Source organism: Coregonus clupeaformis, chromosome 24, assembly GCF_020615455.1.
Source record: "Coregonus clupeaformis isolate EN_2021a chromosome 24, ASM2061545v1, whole genome shotgun sequence".
In the NCBI taxonomy this organism is placed as follows: domain Eukaryota; kingdom Metazoa; phylum Chordata; class Actinopteri; order Salmoniformes; family Salmonidae; genus Coregonus; species Coregonus clupeaformis.
The window spans coordinates 221,718-242,726 of NC_059215.1; the positions used below are offsets into that span (position 1 = coordinate 221,718).

Genomic DNA, 21,009 nt, shown 5'->3' on the forward strand with positions numbered 1-21,009 from the left:
CTTTGCATAAACGTAATGTAATTGTCAATAAAAGCCTTTGACACTTATGGAAGGCTTGTAATTATGCTTCAGTATACCATAGTAACATCTGACAAAAATATCTCATAACACTGAAGCAGCAAACTTTGTGAAGACCAATAGTTGTGTCATTCTCAAAACTTTTGACCACGACTGTACAGGGGACTATCGAAATGAAGTGTGAGATTAAGATAATTCGTCAAATAATACACAAGGTCCAATGGAAATTTGACTTTATCGCAATCCCGCCAAAAGACACACAGGGAGCATGCCATAGTTTGGCACCTGTGGAGCAGTTGTTGAGGGGGGTTAAGTGCCTTGCTCAAGGGCAAAACGACAGGCGATGGCATCTAGGATTTGATACGAGAAACCCTACGGTTGCCAGCTCAATTCCCGCCAGATGTTTCCCATCAGACCCGGGATTTGAATGTGCAACCCTCTGGTTGTTAGCTCGCTTCTCTAACCACTAGGCTACCTGCCGCCCATGAACTATCATTCTAACTGTCACAGACAGAATGGAGGCAACACAGAACACTTATTTGTTGTCCCCATGCCTGTTTCCACTGTGAGACTGTGGGTGGCCATTACTTTGGTAAACGCACTAGTTGGGCCCAGGGGACGCTGGTAGTGCTGATGAGCTACTTTAGATCAACAAGGGATTCAAAAGCCTCGGAGCCCGAGCTCTCTGCTACTGCTAATGACTACAGAAGCTTTCAGAGAGAGAGAAAGAGGAGGAGGACATAAAGATAAAGAAAGTTCAGAGGGACCCTCTTCAACGACTAGGGCCCTTTAAGTAATAACTGACAATTCATTGCACCATCGCCACCACAACCACTGAAACTTCATTCATGATGCACTTAATATATCCAAAATGGTCACCCAGTTGCAAAACTAAGCCCTGTAGGCCAACCCAACACAAGGCCGAAATGACACGATAGAGCCCCCATTTCGATGGACGCTGAGCACAGCAAAGCACACACTAACCTGGTGCAGTGAGTGAAACACATGAATGCAATGTGGATGCAGCCAGTCTTCCTTCACTGCATAACTCACCTACAGAGTCAAGGCCATTAGGGGGTTATCTAACGGCCCAACCAGGGGGTTGGTAACTGAGGAGATTTATAGTGAGGAATGCCATTTTATGTGTGAGGAATGCCACTGGGAGACAAAATGGCGTTCTTATCGCCCATGTCATGCTGTGCACTTCAAATTACAGTCCACTATCACACAGTAGAATAGAGGAGGATGGATTTCAACAGAGTAAAACTAGACAAGTGGGCAAGTTAGTGGTAAAAGGGAGAGTGGGGAATTGTCTGGAGCTGAAAGAAGAATAGATGGGGTAATGTGCGGAGTGGAGCTGTGGTGTGTGTGTGTGTGTGTGTGTGTGTGTGTGTGTGTGTGTGTGTGTGTGTGTGTGTGTGTGTGTGTGTGTGTGTGTGTGTGTGTGTGTGTGTGTGTGTGTGGTTGCAGTGAATATTTAAACAAGACATAGAAGGAATGAGCGGTACAAACAGTAGCAGCATGTGTATCTGAGGAAAGGTGTGTCTGGACAGGGGTGTGTGTGTGTGTGTGTGTGTGTGTGTGTGTGTGTGTGTGTGTGTGTGTGTGTGTGTGTGTGTGTGTGTGTGTGTGTGTGTGTGTATACATGCACATGTGCTTGTGTATGTTTGTGTGTTTATATGAGGTAAAGCCAAAATCCTCTTCAAGGGGTACTCACATTGTTCATGTACTCGCTCAGCAGGTCTTGCAGGGCCTGCCGGACGGCATTGCACTCAGCCACGATGCGCTCGCGGCGGTCGTCGCGGGTGCAGGACGAGTCGGCCATGAGTGCGGCGCCGCTGATGATGCTCTCCAGGCGCTCCTCCAGGGAGGGGCGGAAACGCGCCTCGCTGAACGTCAGCGGGTCCAGGATGATCTTGTTCTGATTGGGAGGAAAGGAGAGAGGGAGGTCAGAAACAGGCTAACCAACAGAGTGGAGCATGTCACTCCTTTATCTTATTAACCAAGAGTCAACTTTTGAATGATGTTGCACTTTTGAACTTTGTACCCAAAGAGACTGTATAGTATTCAGAGTGGAGCATGTCACTCCTTTATCTAATTAACCAAGGTCTGAGAGAGAGAGAGAGAGAGAGAGAGAGAGAGAGAGAGAGAGAGAGAGAGAGAGAGAGAGAGAGAGAGAGAGAGAGGGAGGTCAGGTTAAGATATGTTTCTGCTGTCACCCACAAGTTACATAAAACATTTATCGTAGCTGTTTGTTTGGAATAGGTTGTCCCTGAAATATATTATTGGTAACAAAGGCTTAATGACACTCTCTCTCAGGGAGAGAGAGAGAAAAAATAAAGAAAGAAAGAAAGAAAGAAAGAAAGAAAGAAAGAAAGAAAGAAAGAAAGAAAGAAAGAAAGAAAGAAAGAAAGAAAGAAAGAAAGAAAGAAAGAAAGAAAGAAAGATTAAAAGAATGAGAGAGACAGAGAGAGAGAGAGAGAGAGAGAGAGAGAGAGAGAGAGAGAGAGAGAGAGAGAGAGAGAGAGATATCTCAGTGCCACAACAGCAGGAGATAGTTAGAGGTAGGGAGTTGAACAGAAAACGAGTGTACCAATGCCTAACAAAGAGCTAGCGAACACATTTGGCAGTGAGGACCGTGGTAGCAGACGGCTCAGTGCAATCTGTCAGCGGTAGGTGGTAGAGCCAGAGGCTGAGTGGAGGAAAGGTCACCTTCAAGCTTCAGGGTCCTAGTACCAGACCCGTACCGCTTTATGGGGCCTTTAAGCACAGAGTGAAGAGTGAAGAGACACAGGGGCCATGAGGCGAAGCCCCCAGCTTTTATTATTGGAAGTATCCGCAAAATATATTTTTTTATGATCTGTACAGCAGGTAAGAACAAAAATTTCCATATTGATGGCGAAGGTATTACGTTTTACGGCCATACAATTTCAATATCCCTTCGACAGCAGTTTGTGGCGCGGTGGGGTTTTTAAGAGGGAGAAGTAACGCCGGGTAGGCAGTGTTTATTAGTAAAGAAGCACCTAAGAGTTACACCCGGGCCGGGCCCTAAATCCCTTAGGTGTGTGTGTGTGTGTGTGTGTATGTGCGTGTGTGTGTGTGTGTGTGTGTTTATGTCGGTTGTACTGCACATTATGGTTGAAAACAGTTCCAGTCGGGCCTAATTGAATGCAAAATACAGCGCCGTTCAATGACTACTGTCTTCAACTGCTAATTTGTTTCTGTCGCAGCTAGACGGCATCTATTTTCCACAAAGCGGTTTAGCCACAATGTCTAGTCTAGCAAGTGAAGCCTATTCTAAAGGACAGCAGGGTGCTATCACATTGACGGGAGACACAGAGCACACACACACATTTATAATTAACATTTTAGCCATTTAGCAGACTCTTATCCGGAGCGACTTCCACACGCACACAGACAGAGAGACATCGAGCTGATGGCTTTGTCTGAAACCCTGAAGTGACAACCCAGCCCTCTGAGTGGGACACCCATTCCAGGCCACTGCTCTGTGTGTGCGAGAACGAGAGCAACAACACAGATGGTATTAGACATGGCGGGTCGAGAGTCATATCCATCTCCATCCTGCCCATAATGCTCCATCATTATCACTGTTTTCTCTGCCTTAATGTCATCTCATCTTGTTTCTTATTAAGAGTCTCCGGCTTCGCAGGCTTGGTAAGCACAATCCATTGGCTTTGGGAGGACATTACCAAGACAGCGAGCCTTAAGAATGGGGCTAGATGGTTGTGTTTATATTGTTTGTATCGAACAAACATGCTAGCCGCGCGAAAAAGCGATGTCATGCATTCCGGTAATACAGGCATTAATTAAAGTTTGCCTTATCTCGTTTTCTTCAGTGTGGGAGATGGAGGGAACAATGGGAATGCCCAAGCAACAGTAGCGCTAGAGGCAGGATTAAACTGTCTGCAGTCAGAGACGTAATGTCTTTATTACGTTTCAGCGTTGCATGACGTGGAACCGCTCTGATACCGTTGCTTGGGGTGACACTGTTTGTTGTGTGTTTTTTTAAAAGTTTTTTTTTACATATCCCCGATTTATTAATGGGCGCAGAATATTTACAGAAGTGATTCAGGTTGAAGTAGCTCGCTCTCCCTGCTCGCCTTCAGGGTTCAACAGAGGACGCCGTCGCAGCCTGCTGCCCATGAGCTAAGCTACATAACATTGGATTGATCTGATTTGTAAATCAACCAAAAAATGTGAACCAAAAAACATCCCCCAAAAAGCATACATAACAAAACTAAAATGTATGTTTTTGGGGTGGTAGTAGCAGAAGCAAGTGAATGGTAACAATGAGTTGCGTTCAGAGCCTGGACAGTGAGCTACGTTCAGGCTCCACTCATGCCTCTAATCCTGCATAATAAAGATGGGATGGAGGATAATGGTGGGGCCTGTGTCATTGTTACACATAACCTACTTTACACAGGCAGGGAGAGAGAGAGAGAGAGAGAGAGTGAGAGAGAGAGAGAGAGAGAGAGAGAGAGAGAGAGAGAGAGAGAGAGAGAGAGAGAGAGAGAGAAGGCCAACCAGTGAAGAACAAACACCATTGTAAATGCAACCCATATTTATGTTGATTTATTTTCCCATTTGTACTTTAACTATTTGCACATTGTTACAACACTGTATATAGACATAATATGACATTTGAAATGTCTTTATTAGTTTGGAACTTCTGAGTGTAATGTTTACTGTTAATATTTATTGTTTATTTCACTTTTGTTTACTATCTATTTTACTTGCTTTGGCAATGTTAACATATGTTTACCATGCCAATAAAGCCCTTAAATTGAATTGAATTGAATTGAGAGCGAGAGAGATAATATGGGACGAATTCAGCCACAGCAAGGGGAAGAGACAGATAAAGATAGAGAGAAAATGAGAGAAATAGAGAGAGGGTGAGGAGAAGAGAGAGAGAAAGAGGGTCAGAGATAGAGAAAAAGAGGGGAGAGAGAAAGGACTTGTGAGACAGCAGGACGGTAGTGGCTCTGGTCATATTATTAATAACACTCTCTCTCAGGTACCACTAATACTACCCTGCCTCCTATACAAGCACTGGCCTACATTCACATTCACTGGTTGGCGCCTCCGGAACCCAAATACTGAGCGCCTGATTCCCCAAGGGACTCATTTTATCAGTTTAAGTCTGTATAGCAGTTTGTGGTCTAGTTTAAAGAGATACTTTAGGATTTGGCAATGAGGCCCTTTATCTACTTCCCCAGAGTCAGATTAACTTGTGGATACCATTTGTATGTCTCTGTACCCAATATGAAGGAAGTTAGAGGTAGTTTCACAAGCCAATGCTAACTAGCGTTAGCGCTAATACTAGTTAGCATTGGCTCGCGAAACTACCTCTAATTACCATTGCCAAAATCCTGAAGTATCCCTTTAAGACCATGTGGCAGAAATAAATACCTACAGTAGCTACCTTCCAATTGGGATATGTCCAATTGCTGTCTTCACAGGGGTGTTTCAACTTCAACAGACCAGGTAAAAGACAAAAAAAGGTGTCTGAGTTACACTGGCCAGGTATAAATAATGTTATGTGCACTCAGATATTGTAGGCTCAACTTTTATACTGTGACTATGTCTATGTTCATCTGAAGTATACCGGGAACTGAAGTACACTATCATCATATGACCATTTGCTGGCTATTGACATGGCAAAGAAAGAATGAATTCTGGTCGGTACCTAAAGCCAACAACAAAACAAATCATCTGGAGGACATATCATAGCCTATCATAGCCTTCACAAACAACCAAGGAGAAATGGCTAGACACAAATGGAAAAGCAAAGCTAGGAGGAAACTTGTCAACTTCTTTGCTCAGTGTGTGTCCTAAATGGCACCCTTTCCCCTACATAGTGCACCACTTTTGACCAGCGCCCACAGCCACACTGAGTGTCAGGACTTGTCAACCTCTTTACACTGAGTCACAACAGGGCTTGTGTATTCAGAGCTGCAATCACCTCCACGCTGGGACAAAAAATGCCATGCCACAGAGACCACTGCCCCAAGCACTAGCTACATGTTGAGAGGTGTGTGTGTGTGTGTTTGTGTGTGCGTGTGTGTCTCGCCCACGCAGAGCCTGGACCTGTTGCTTATTTCACCATCTCCTCTTTTCTCACATTTTATTTTCCCTTTCTCTCCTTCTCTCTCTCTTTACCAAGGTGTAATGTAATTGCACCCTGCCTTCCATCCCACCCACGGACGACCATGTCATACATCATTTAGACTGGGAGAGAACAGTGTGCTCCTTTTGCTGACTCATCCAGGGCTTCTGTGCTGTGCTTTACTGCCGCTACACACACACACACACACACACACACACACACACACACACACACACACACACACACACACACACACACGCACACGCACACGCGCACACGCACACGCACACACACACACACACACACAGACAAATGCACAAATGAATACACACAGGCACGCACAACCATTATACACACAAACACACACACACACGTGTGCATGCACACACACATGAACCATACACACACAAGCACAACACATAGAGTCCCACACACACTCCCCCAGCCATAGACACAGCCCAATCTTTCCAATAGCGGCCTAGCTGCTATTTTTAGGGAGCCACAGAAAAAGACTGCGGAGTGCCGCGGCAGAAATTGCAAGTTCATCTGTGATTTCCTCCCAGGATTGTCAGTCTGTTTGTCTTCTTGATTGTTGTTTATGTTTTGTCTCTCTCTTTTTTCATTCGCTCTCTCGAGATAAGTCACTTGGACAATTACTACTTTGCCGGTAGATGTGTTAGTGAATAATGCTGTTTAGCTGCAGATTACAGATTCAGGTGGAAAGTAGGGGCCCTTTCGCTCCTGCCAACCAGAAACAATATCATTACTCAAGTTGTCTCTTATCGGCTCTTTGTAACAGTTGGCTGGTAATACAGTGAGGGAAAAAAGTATTTGATCCCCTGCTGATTTTGTATGTTTGCCCACTGACAAAGACATGATCAGTCTATAATTTTAATGGTAGGTTTATTTGAACAGTGAGACACAGAATAACAACAAATGCATGTCAAAAATGTTATAAATTGATGTGCATTTGAATGAGGGAAATAAGTATGAGCTGAGCTGAGATTAGGAGCACACTCTTAAAGGGAGTGCTCCTAATCTCAGTTTGTTACCTGTATAAAAGACACCTGTCCACAGAAGCTATCAATCAATCAGATTCAAAACTCTCCACCATGGCCAAGACCAAAGAGCTCTCCAAGGATGTCAGGGACAAGATTGTAGACCTACACAAGGCTGGAATGGGCTACAAGACCATCGCCAAGCAGCTTGGTGAGAAGGTGACAACAGTTGGTGCAATTATTCGCAAATGGAAGAAACACAAAATAACTGTCAATCTCCCTCGGCCTGGGGCTCCATGCAAGATCTCACCTCGTGGAGTTGCAATGATCATGAGAATGGTGAGGAATCAGCCCAGAACTACACGGGAGGATCTTGTCAATGATCTCAAGGCAGCTGGGACCATAGTCACCAAGAAAACAATTGGTAACACACTACGCCGTGAAGGACTGAAATCCTGCAGCGCCCGCAAGGTCCCCCTGCTCAAGAAAGCACATATACAGGCTGAAGTTTGCCAATGAACATCTGAATGATTCAAAGGAGAACTGGGTGAAAGTATTGTGGTCAGATGAGACCAAAAACTTGCCGTGTTTGGAGGAGGAGGAATGCTGCCTATGATCCCAAGAACACCATCCCCACCGTCAAACATGGAGGTGGAAACATTATGCTTTGGGGGTGTTTTTCTGCTAAGGGGACAGGACAACTTCACCGCATCAAAGGGACGATGGACGGGGCCATGTACCGTCAAATCTTGGGTGAGAACCTCCTTCCCTCAGCCAGGGCATTGAAAATGGGTCGTGGATGGGTATTCCAGCATGACAATGACCCAAAACACACGGCTAAGGCAACAAAGGAGTGGCTCAAGAAGAAGCACATTAAGGTCCTGGAGTGGCCTAGCCAGTCTCCAGACCTTAATCCCATAGAAAATATGTGGAGGGAGCTGAAGGTTCGAGTTGCCAAACGTCAGCCTCAAAAACTTAATGACTTGGAGAAGATCTGCAAAGAAGAGTGGGACAAAATCCCACCTGAGATGTGTGCAAACCTGGTGGCCAACTACAAGAAACGTCTGACCTCTGTGATTGCCAACAAGGGTTTTGCCACCAAGTACTAAGTCATGTTTTGCAGAGGTGTCAAATACTTATTTCCCTCATTAAAATGCAAATCAATTCATAACATTTTTGACATGCGTTTTTCTGGATTTTGTTTTTGTTATTCTGTCTTGTTATTCTTCAAATAAACCTACCATTAAAATTATAGACTGATAATTTCTTTGTCAGTGGGCAAACGTACAATATCAGCAGGGGATCAAATACTTTTTTCCCTCACTGTATCTAGTCGAGATGCACAAGAGGAGATGGGGTAATATATGTATCTATACCTCCCTATCCTTGGCTAAATCTAAATATCTTTGAATAGAGAATATAATTGGGGATATATAACATAGACATTAAAATATTGATACATCTCAGCTGACAATATACAGTATATATATATATATATTACTTTTTTTCTAATTTGCAATTGCATACTAATTGGTGGTGGATGTGGATAGCGTGCATTCTGCAACACATCCAGTAAAGTACACTTAGAAAAATGATTTCAAAGGGGTTATTCGGCTGTCCCCATAGGAGAACCATTTCTGGTTCCAGATAGAACCCTTTTTGGTTCCAGGTGGAACTATTTTAGGTTCCATGTTGAACCCTCTGGGGAAAGGGTTCTACATGGAACCCAATAGGGTTCTACTTGGAACCAAAAAGTATTCTTCAAAGGGTTTCTGCTATGGGGACAGCCGAAGAACCCTTTCAGGTTCTAGATAGCACCTTTTTTTCTAAGAGTGTACCTATAGTAAGGCTCAAAGTGACATATGCTTACAAGAACGGTAAAGGAAATGAATAAAAAGCAGCCGGCATTGCTCTTTGGCAAAGAGATGTAGGCACAGGAGATTAGATGGGACAATGGAGACTGGGACTCCTTGATTTAAGAAGACAAAAGGGAATGCAGCAAAGCCACAATACGCTGGAGGGGATCTCACATCACTGAAGAAAAGTCTCTTGGGGGGGGGGTGAAGAACAGCTGAAGATGATATGTTCTTTACAAGATGGATGATAAAACAGTAGAGGAGAGATTTGCCCTAAGGAATAAACTTTGTTGTTATTCCGAGCAGGGTGTCAGTTTGTTGTGATTGCTCTGAGTAGGGAAAGGAGGGAATGGTAGGGAGAGAGAGGGGCAGGGGGGTTGCAGCATCCAGTTTTGACAAAGGCCCAGGGCCCTTTAACAATAATTGGTGACGGTTGAATCCATTCTCATTGCACCTCTCTAGTGTCAATTTAGTCCTCGTCCACAGCTTTCATCAACCTCTCCCTCAATGTAAGCAAAACAAAAGAGTTGATCGTGGACTACAGGAAACAGAGGGGTGAACACGCCCCCATCCACAACGATGGGGCTGTAGTGGAGTGGGTCGAGAGCTTCAAGTTCCTCGGTGTCCACATCACTAAGAAATAAACATGGTCCACACACACCCACAGTTGTGAAGAGGGCACAAGGGCCTCTTCCCCCTCAGGAGGCTGAAAGGATTTGGCATGGGCCCTCAGATCCTCAAAAAGTTCTACAGCTGCACCATTGAGAGCATCTTGACTGGCTGCATCAACACGTGGTACGGCAACTGCAAGGCACCCGACCGCAAGGCGCTACATAGTGTGGTGAGTACAGCCCAGTACATCACTAGGGCCGAGCTCCCTGCCATGGAAGACTTCTATACCAGGCGGTGTCAGAGGAAGGCCAAAACATTTTCAAAGATTCCAGCCACCCAAGCCATAGACTGTTCTCTCTGCTACCGCACTGCAAGCGGTACAATTGCACCAAGTCTGGAACCAACAGGACCTTGAACAGCTTCTACCGCCAATCCATAACACCTCTAAATAACTAATGAAATGGTTACCCGAACTACCTGCATTGACCCTTTTTTGAACTAACTTTCTTGCACTGAATCTATGCACACACACTGAACTCTACCCACAAACTCACACATACTTCAACTGACAACCCAACACACACATACACACACACACACACTACATACACCCACACACACATAACATGTGCACACATGCATACTCAAGCCACACATACACTCATACACACACACACACTCACCACATACAGTACACTGCTGCTACTGCTCCACATACTACAGCTCAGTCTGTTATGTATCATGTTGCCTATTCACTTTGCCCCTACCTATATGTAGAGTACATAGCTACCTCAATTCCCTTGTACTCCTGCACATCGACTCGGTACTGGTACTTCCAGTATATAGCCATGTTATTTTTTACTTGTTATTGTTATTCGGTATTCACTGTGTATTCATTCCTCATGTCACTATTTCTATTATAATGTTTTATCTTTAACTCTGCATTGTTGGAAAAGGACCCGTAAGTAAGTAAGTTAGTCTACAACTGTTGTTTACGAAGCATGTGACAAATAACATTTGATTTGATTAACTTTTGTCACTTATGTTCTCTGGTTGGATATTGTGATATAGATTCCTTAGGAATAGTTTCCCATGAGACGTCTAAGCCTTATCAAAGGATGGAATAAGAAAACAAAAGACTGAAGCAACAGGTTGGAACAAACTGTCAGAACCTGACCTCTATATGGTGCTGGTCACATGGAGTAATGCTACAAGGCAGAAATGAAGAGTTGAATGTTGTCTGACTCAATGAGAGTATGTCCCCAGTGACAGTGATACATTTCCTGTTTAGAAATGGACCAAGGTGAAGGTCAGACGGTTAATCATTTAGTCTATTTAACCAGGTGAGACCCATTGAGATAGTCATCTCTTTTTCAAAGGATCCCTACCCATAGCTATTGAAAGATATGAGGTTCTGGGAAGGTGATGGCCAAAAACCTTTGAGAAGTAAGAGGTAACCAGGAGGTCAAGAAATTGCGTTGTAAAACGTTGAATAAAAGACAGAAAAGGTAAACAAGGACATTGGTGCTTTTGCAAAGGTAAATTATCCCATATGGCCTAAGATAGTATGTAAGTATGTCAGCCCTAGTCTCGTCTTTCCCCCCTCGCCACTGTCCATCAGATCAGTGGGCAGTGCTATGGTCACCTCAGACCATTGGCTGGGTCCTACTTCGACCCCACTTTGGGCCATTGAGAATGTCATCTAGGCCTATGTCACATGTGCTCACCAAAACACTGAACACTCTGACATTTATGGGAGCCCTGGAGCAGTTCCCCACTGGTACTTGGACAAAATGTAGCAAAACTTGACCCTTCCATTGCTTCGCCCTCCAGGTTCTCATTCACCCACGAATAGGGGCTGGTTAGACAATGACCACAACATGGGTACGCTAATGCTTCAGGGAGAGCCTTCAAGCTTTTCCCAAGGGGTACTTGGGAGAAAATCTTGACAAAAGCTTGACTCGTCCACTCTCTGAATGCTTGGCCCTCCAGGTCCAAACACACCCACCCACGCATTGCATGGGGCTGGTTGGACAATGAGTGTGATGCCCAGTGACAAAACTGGCCGTGGGCCTCCACCACCCAACGGGGGGGTTAGTCACATTGTCCTCCCTATCTGATTGATTACGCTAATGAAGGGTGCATGGCTCGCTCCGGGTCACTGTATGCTTACTGTCTCACGATGGCACCAGTGGTGGAGTTGGTTGTCATGGAATCTGAGCTTCTGCGAACAAAGTAATATTTGGTTTATTCTCCATAGTTGATAGTGTGACGCACCAATGTCACCATCACTATCCCCATCAAAACAGAGCGGCAGAGCAGCTGATCCTCTTGGCCGTTCAATCAGGCGTTTCCTTTGTTACGTGGGAAGCGTTCAATTAATGAAGAGAGAATCGCCGCCACGACAACCCCTGGATTAAGTCTGCTGTAATCACGCAAATGGTAAATGTCACCCAATAATGAGAATGAACTGAATTAATAAAATTCCTGCTAAGGAATAAAGAGCCAAGCATAATGAAGGGGAGAAAAGTGTTTGTTCCAATCCAGGCTGCAAACCAAGGTGAGAGGTTTGCATCCAGATTTTCTTTTGGTATTTTACTCACCAAGCAATGTGTTTGGTGACAGAGCGGAGGAAGAATGGCAGGATCCTATGTATGACTGACTGGCTCTTAAAAATGATGCGTTTCTTTGTGAAGACAACACACCTGTAATCTCTCTCTGCTTCAGGAGACACTGGCTGGGCCCTCAGAGGTAAGTATCTCGCTCTCTCGCCCTCTTGCTCTCAACGTCTCTCCATTACACTCCACAGACCTCTGCTTTAATACAGCTTATGCCCATTTTAGCTCCACTGAAGCAGCAGATGATAGCCCAAGCCAATGCAGTGCTGCTGAGCCCACTCGCTGAGTATTGCATTGTACAGCGCTGAGCCATCCTCACAAAAGTAATAGATGGTCCAAGTTAATACTACTATCTCTGAGGTTATGAATGGAGAGTGGAGCCAGTGAAAGGTTACAGGTAAGATAATACTTGGCAAAAGTCTGACTTGATTCAATGTTGTGTACAATCAAGCTCAAGTGGCCCTTAATAAGGAGGGCCCTTTGAACACAATGTCAAAGAAAAGTAAGGTCAAATCCAATCCAAACACTTAAGGGCAATGTTTCGGTCTGTGGTCCCTACTGGCATGCCTCCCACTCTAATGTAACTACGCATCCAGTTCAAAATCATTGTATTCTATTTCCTTCCACTTGACCATTGTAAGTCCCATGACATCACTATTAATGAGCTTTAATGAGTTTTAATTGTATGCCAAACATGAACAGTCCATGCCTTTTCTCTGTTTTTGAAATTATCTGAATTCAATTGGACGAGCCCTAGGCGTTGCACAGTCCGTGCGTCAGCGACACGCTCTCTTCTCTGATGTTTTCAAAAACCCCACAAGGCGAAGGAAGAAGGAAGATAAAAACAACAGAAATAAGGAATAAATAGTACTGAATCCCATAATATGCTGATCTTGTTTCCAGAGGTGACCTTTATCAAAGTGGCATTTGCCTGCCAAGAGAGAAACAGAGAGAGAGAGAGAGAGAGAGAGAGAGAGAGAGAAAGAGAGAGCGAGAGTGTGTGTGTGTGTGTGTGTGTGTGTGTGTGTGTGTGTGTGTGTGTGTGTGTGTGTGTGTGTGTGCATGTGTGCCTGCGTGCCTGCGTGTCTGCGTGTCTGCGTGTCTGCGTGTGTATGCCCGGTCTCTGGGTTGGCCCCATGGGCGGGCACCAATCATTAAAGCCTTCATGTGCCCCTCTCTCCCAGGGCAGTTTCGGCAGTGGGAATCTATGACTCTTAGGCTCCCAAAGAGAACCGGGAGTATGGGAAGAGGGCTTTAGTCACTGCAGCTCACTTCACAGCGTATTAAAGGTTTTCAGAAACACTTTGTGAGTCAGCGTGTCTCTATGTTTCCTGCCATTGGATCAAAACCTTTTTTTGTTGTCCTTTTGGTTCCTGCTCAGTTGAATCATGCCATTGGCATCTGGCTATATCCAGCAACAATTATGTGTGTCGCCGGGTTATCACTGAATCAAAGAGCTGGAAATGGTGACGTGTCAGGTTGACAGAAAATTCACGCAATGAGGTCTGGGCCCGAATTCACAAATCGTCTCATGGTAGGAGTACAGATCTAGGATCAGGTCGCCGCAGTCCATGTTTTCATTCATTCATTGTGATCTAAAAGGCAAAACTGATACTAGACCAGCACTCCTACTCTGATACGTTCTATGAATATGGACACTGAAGTCTAACATTTCTCATGGTACTTCAAGTATGCTCAGCGCTCTGACCACATGAACCGTGTCAATCTTCAAGAGGAAGTCTTTGAGAGTTAGAGAGGGTTGGAGATGATAACGCAAATGTCTGTCAATCCACTTTTGCTTGTCTTTTTTCATCATGTGAAACAACAAAGTAAACTGGAGTAAGTGATGGCTATCAAAACGGTCACCGCAGGAGCCACCTATTAGCAGTAGCCGCGTCAAATGTTGCAGGAGGGAGCTTTTACCACATTACCATGGTGTAAAGTGAGGTAAACTATTGGCAGAGCCTGAATATTTGATGAGGAGATGGAGAGGGAGTGAAAATACTGTTGTGATGCGTGGACAAATGAGCGGAGGGGGGTAGAGACAGCCTGCCTCTCTCAAAACATTTCAACTCCCCGCGAGGTCCCCTATATCGCGGAATAGAGAAATGAATACGACTTGGGCCTTTGCTTTGCTTTCTCAAAGTAGGGAGGGAAAGGGGGGGGGTGTTGATGCTGCAGACGGTGTGACTGCTTTCAAGGCGCAGAATCGGTCAGTGGAGATGAAGACGGAAGGTCACAAAAATACTTTAAAATATATCTATTAAGCCGACACTGCTCAATATGCTCATCAACAGGAGTAAACAGATGCACCGTATAGAGTCAATGTCAAACTGGTAGACCAAGTACTATACTGTAAGGCCTGGTTACACTTTAGTGGAATCCTTGAGCTACATAACACTACATAAGGGCTACATAACACTGGCATAACTGTCAAGAACAGTCATGACAGCTTGTGTCAGCTTATGCCAGGTGGCTTTACAGTGTTTTGATACAAACAATGCTTAAAGCTAGCCAATTGGCTCACCTAATACATGGTTTGTATCATTAATTAAACATTGTTATGATAGTGTTACTTAGGCCTTCTGACAGAGGTTTCAAATTAAAGAGATAGTTCACCCAAATTACAAAATGACATTATTTTGTACGCAGTCTATGGACAAGGTATGACAACAATCCATGATTTGGTTTAGTTTCCCAGGCACTGTTTCCAAATGTATTCTTGGCATAAATCCCATTTAGCATTTGTGGCACAAATCCCATTCGATATTAGTATTTTTCACGCATCATGTTCAAATCATCTATAAATGACTTAATGAGCTTCACAATCAATTTGAGATACTCAAATAATTTGGACATGGGGCATGAAAAATGCTAATATCAGTCCCATGACTTGAGTGGGATTTGTGCCACAAATGCTAAAACATTAGCATTTAGAGCCACTGCCAGGGAAATAAAACCAAAGCATGGATTTATGTCATACCTTGTCCATACACTGCTTACAGGGTAAGAAAACCAATGTGCCATTTCTTTCTTCAATCATGAAGAGACGGGCAGCATGAAGGTCTCGTCATTGACTTTGCTGGAAAGGGGAGAAATTCTGCTTTACAATGGTATTCATATTACAGTTGACCTGGAAGTATTACGTTTTTAGGGCGCTAAAATAAGTTCAAATGTATGGAACAGCGCGATGTACAAAAGTGTGTTAGTTACCGTTATGTGAGGTAGCTACAGTATATGGTACAGTATACTATACTGACCTGTAATTTCTAAATAAACCAGTATGGTATGTTTCAATCATTATTTCATAAAAAGGGGGAATGACGCACAGCTAACAAACATGAATAAGTCAAAACAGCAGGTAACTAAGCTAAATGGATCGTTGAGAAGGAAGAGAACATGCCTCAAATCATTTCACATGGAGCTACCAAGCCACTTCCCACACTTCCTGGAGTTCACGTTGCTGTACATGCCCTCTCTACATCTCATTAGGATTCCATTTAGTCTCATTACAACCGGATTTGGTATAAAGCCTGATAAACATGTAAACATGATTCTCTCTCTCTCTCTCTCTCTCTCTCTCTCTCTCTCTCTCTCTCTCTCTCTCTCTCTCTCTCTCTCTCTCTCTCTCTCTCTCTCTCTCTCTCTCTCTCTCTCTCTCTCTCTCTCTCTCTCTCTCTCTCTCTCTCTCTCTCTCTCTCTCTCTCTCTCTCTCTCTCTCTCACTCTCACTCTCTCTCTCACTCTCTCATTTCTCGTCGCCCCATGAATTGTGATCAGTCCTCAGGAAGGGAGGGGAAGGGAGAGAGGAGACCGCTCAAGTACGGACACTTTGTACCGGCACGTTGAGGAAATGTCCTCCACTGCTGCGCACCTGTGAAGGAGAGAGAGACAGAGACAGAGATAGAGAGAAAATGAGAGAGAAAAGGAGAGAGAGGGGAGAAAGAGGGGAGAGAACATCTCTTCCCCAGCTCCCGGGCAAAAAAAAAGGCCCTACACAGGATAAAGATGAACTGACAGGCGAGTGATTCGGCTCATGAAAGAGTGGAAGGAAAAGGAAGGAATGAAAGAGAGGAGAGAGAGTGACTGATGAGAGAGAGAGAGGGGGAGAGAGAGGGGGGTGATAGAGGAGGAGAGAAAGTGACTGATGAGAGAGAGAGAGAGGGGAGAGAGAGGGGGAGGATATAGGAGGAGAGAGAGTCAGAGAAGGATTGAGCAAAGTGAAAGTTTGATTCTGTGATCTTTCGGAGAAAGTTCATTGAAGTCGAAACATAAACGGAACTTGAATTACTTATGTTAATTAGAGGCAAACTTCACACGCTGAGAAATAAAAAAGAGAGGCAGCGACCACCGGCAGTCATGTGAATAGGGACACATCCTGTCAACAATCAGACTCCAATCCTCCAGATGCCTTTGCCACCGACCGTGTTTGAGGAATAACACAAATAACCCGGGCCTGTGTCTCTGTGGCTTTGATGAGACAGTTGAAATGACTGCTATGCCGATGGTTGTTTACTCAGATTTCGGGAGGGAGGGAGGGAGGAGGAGGGGGGGGTGAATAGGGAGGGAGGGAAATAGAGAGAGAGCAACACAGAGAGAGGAGAGAGACAGAGCGAGATGGTGGGCAGTCTACATGTGAAAACAACCCATCTCTACGACACTGGTATGGTACTGGAGATTATCAGTGAGGTGGTCCTTTAATGCAGTGTGCACATGTGTGTGTGTGCACTCATTTGATCACGGCACTTGATCATGGCATGTTTGATCATGGCATACCTAGTCTGCATTTGTTTGTGGTGTATGCAGAGCTTTGACAAGAATCAAGTCGGCTTTGGAGAGAAACTATGGCATCGTTACCAACTCTCACTTCCAACAAGTTTTATTTTCCAAATGTTATCTCTGGCATGTCTTACTTAATCCCAAAGACATGGATGAGAGAGTTTTGATACGTTTTTTCTCTGGGGCGATGTGCCGTCAATAAACACCTTCAATGCACAATTCAAAAGCCAGTGCATGTTATTTGAATGTTCTTTGCTGTCTGTGCTTCACTCTCTTTCCCCCTTCCTCCTTCACGGATATGCTCGTACTATTACCAAGCTTATTTCCAGAAATGATGCCTTCGCCTCAGTTCCCTGGGCTTACACTAGTTGACATCTCATTGCTTTTCCACTTTTCCTCTCTCGATCCGTTTTTTTCTTGATGTGTTCTCGCCTTTTTGCAAAAGTAATAGGAGACAAAATGTCTCCCCAATACACAGGAGTGAAGCCTGAAGTGAAGACTTTCTCTGGTGGGAGCTCAAATTGTTTTTGTTTTCTCGCTGCAGACAGTGAGATGAGATCCGTCGCTATATGTGCCAGTTGAATCTCTCCTCTGCTATACTTACAGCACTCACACTAGGAATCCATCCTTCTTTCATCCTCTCCACATTGTTGCCATGGCAACTTTCGATGTACAGTATCTAGCGCTGTGGTAAACAAAGCTGTCCTGCGTCCCAAATGGTACCATATTCCCTAAATAGTGTACTCATTTTGACCAGGGTCCATAGGGCTGCACTAATGCTCATATGGATGAACTAGTCAAAAGTAATGCTCTATGTAAGGAATAAGGTGACATTTGGGACACAGCCCTGTTGTTGTCTACATGACGGGCACGCCGCAGACTATCACTGAAAGTCACCAACAATTGCTCGTGATAGTTGAGGAGGAGGAGAGGAGGCAGGGAGAGCCCTCCTTCTGGACTGACTGACAAAACCTATATAATGTTTATCAAAATGTATCTCCCTCACGACAAAATGATCCGGTGAAGCATTTTGGCAAAGACACCTGCTTATTGACCTTCCGATTAAATTTGTTTTGCTGAGGCCCCAGATTCAAAAATCTATAGGTTGAATCATGAGTATGGCGAGATGTTTATTAATGCAGCAGGCTGGAACGCGGTGCTGGGATCATAAATCACAGTGGTGTAATAAGGCAGCCGTGCCTCATCGCTAGGTGTTTTAAATGGCACCCTATTCCCTACATAGTGCACTACTTTTGACCAGGGCCCAAAGGTAGTGCACCATATAGGGAATAGGGTGCCATTTGCGACGCAACCTAGGTAATGGCATGCTGGAGCTGGGCCCAGTCTCACTGGCCATATAAGCCAGGGTTGGGAGGGTGAGGTTGGGGGGAGGGGGCATGGGGTGGGGGGGGCATTGGGTGCCAGAACAGCCGGAGTGGGGGCCCCGAGGCAGATGGAAGGATGGAGAGTGAGGGGACTGTGGGGCGTAATTAATGTGACGTAACACACAGTGGTAGCTTAGCTAACACACTCAGACAGCCTGACATCACACTGCTGACACACACACAGAGACACACACACACAGAGATGCACACACACACACACACACACAAACACTGCTGACACACACACACACACACACACACACACACCACTGACACACACACACACACACACACACACACACACACACACACACACACACACACACACACACACACACACACACACACACACACACACACACACACACAGACACACACACACACCCACACATACACACTGCTGACTCACACACACACACACACACACATATATGCATGCACGCACACATGTATGCAGGCATGCACATTCACTCAAACACACACACACACACACACACACACACACACACACACACACAGGGGTACAGAGCACGTTCCTATGAAAGCTATTTCACATATTTAAAGAAATTCACTTGCCCATTTGTGTGCTACTGTTCAGTCAGCCTTGTCATTGTAGTGTGTACTGGAGTCACTCTGGGTAAGAGCATCTGTTAAAAGACTAGAACGGTCCTGGGTTAGTCCCACAACTGTCCTATATGGGGTGTTTGTGTTTTGTTGAGGGGATTCAGAGGACACACACGCACACCTGCATGCACTCAGGCACACACGCACGTACACACACACACACACACACACACACACACACACACACACACACACACAGACAGACACACACAAACAGACACTCACAGTCATCAGCAGACCTGCCTCCTGTCCACTAATCTCATTTGATGTGTGTTTGAGATTACGTGGTGGAATCAATATTTCTGGAAAATACATTTAATTCCCCTTTACATCGAGAGTCCAGTAAACGAAGAGATAGCCAGGTTACAGGAAAGACAGAAGTTACGGATAAATAGGGAATTTCCCATCCTCCCTAAATAGTGATAGATATTCAGGAACGATGGCAGCGGTGAGGGGCTAACTGATAAACAGAGAGTGGAGTCCGCCAGTCTTCAATGGGATGACGGGAAATGTGAAAGATACAGCAATGTGATTCATCCTACATGAGGACCTCATTAATATAATACATTGTATGACATTTAGCAGACACTTTTATCCAAAGCAACTTACAGTCATGTGTGCATACATTTTAAGTATGGATGGTCCCGGGAATCAACCCCACTATATTGGCGTTGCAAGCACCGTGCTCTACCAGCTGAGCTACAGAGGACCATCGTTACCTACCTCATTGGCTACAGAGGCAGTCAATTATGACTATCCTCCTCAAAGTTCACATCAGTAGAGGAAAGGTCCTCCGCCATGGGTTGCATCCTTAATGGCACCCTAGTCCCTACATAGTGAACTACTTTTGACCCGGGGTAGTGCACTATGTAGAGAATAGGATGCCATTTGGGATGCAGTTGGACAACAAGGCATGACAATGCTCCGCCCCCGTTAAGTAATCTGTTATTCTGGTAAATCGTTATAGAAAAATTAATGGTTGCTTCCCCGAACCACTGCCCCACCACTCGAGTTTCTCCCTCAATCATTGGTGTGTGAGGGAAGTAACCAAATAAAGACAACTACATGGAGACATGGAGATACCGTAATGCAGTGAGTATCCAAGCAGTCATTTTCAGGAACCTATGGCCCACCTTTCCAATGGTATAGCATGTGTATGACAAGGGAGACGACAGAGGGTAGTAGATCCACGTCTAAGTCGACTCACATCAGCGTTGTGGAAAAATAGATTTACAACATACACTGTATTTGTTTTTAAAGGGGCAATATGGGATTCAAACAACAACAAAGTGGGATCAAAATTATACTTTTAACAATGTTTTGAAGCTTTACAGTGTTTGTTCACAATGACATTGTTTACATATTCAGAATATGTAAGTTAACATGGATAGTTTCAAGGGTATTTACTAGAATGCCAAGATGTGTCCCAATTGGCACCCATCAAAAAAAGTATTATTAAATACATTTGTTTTTCTCACGCATCCACACACAAGATTTTTCTGTATTTCATTTTAAATAAATTAGAGAAAATGTCTAAAAACATGTTTTCACTTTGTCATTATGGGCTATTGTGTGTAGATGGGTGAGAAAAAGCACTTTCATCCATTTTGATTTCAGGCTGTAACAACAAAATGTGGAATAAGTCAAGGAGTATGAATACTTTCTGAAGGCACTGTAGAGCACTTTTTTGACCAGAGCCCTATGGACCTAGGTCAAAAGTAGTGCACTATAATTGAATAGGGTGCCATTTGGGACGCTATTCAAAAAGGTTACTCCTGTTCAGTTTCTCAGGCAAAACAATGCACACATTCAGCTGTTTGAAAGTATAATATTCCGACAATGCCTTTCACATTTCCGTTGTTTCTCTCCATTTCACACTGGCAGCATGCTGCCTTTAATGTGTCAAAACCGCCTAAAACCTTCCTATATCTGGCAGTTGTAGGATGCGTACTTCAAGTAGAAATAGTGGGTAATTGAACAAAGCCAGGTACAA

At 44.5% G+C, this 21,009-nt stretch overlaps 1 protein-coding gene across 1 annotated transcript in view; it reads right to left on the minus strand.

Annotated features, from left to right (window-relative positions):
- Positions 1–1,720: 1,720 nt before the first annotated feature.
- The window catches only part of ctnna2 (catenin (cadherin-associated protein), alpha 2), a 179,856-nt gene continuing 160,567 nt past the window's right edge, over positions 1,721–21,009 (minus strand). Inside the window, exon 7 of the mRNA XM_045206785.1 lies at positions 1,721–1,939. Within this exon, the coding sequence (XP_045062720.1) occupies positions 1,721–1,939 (219 nt within the window). The remainder of the gene's footprint in view (positions 1,940–21,009) is intronic.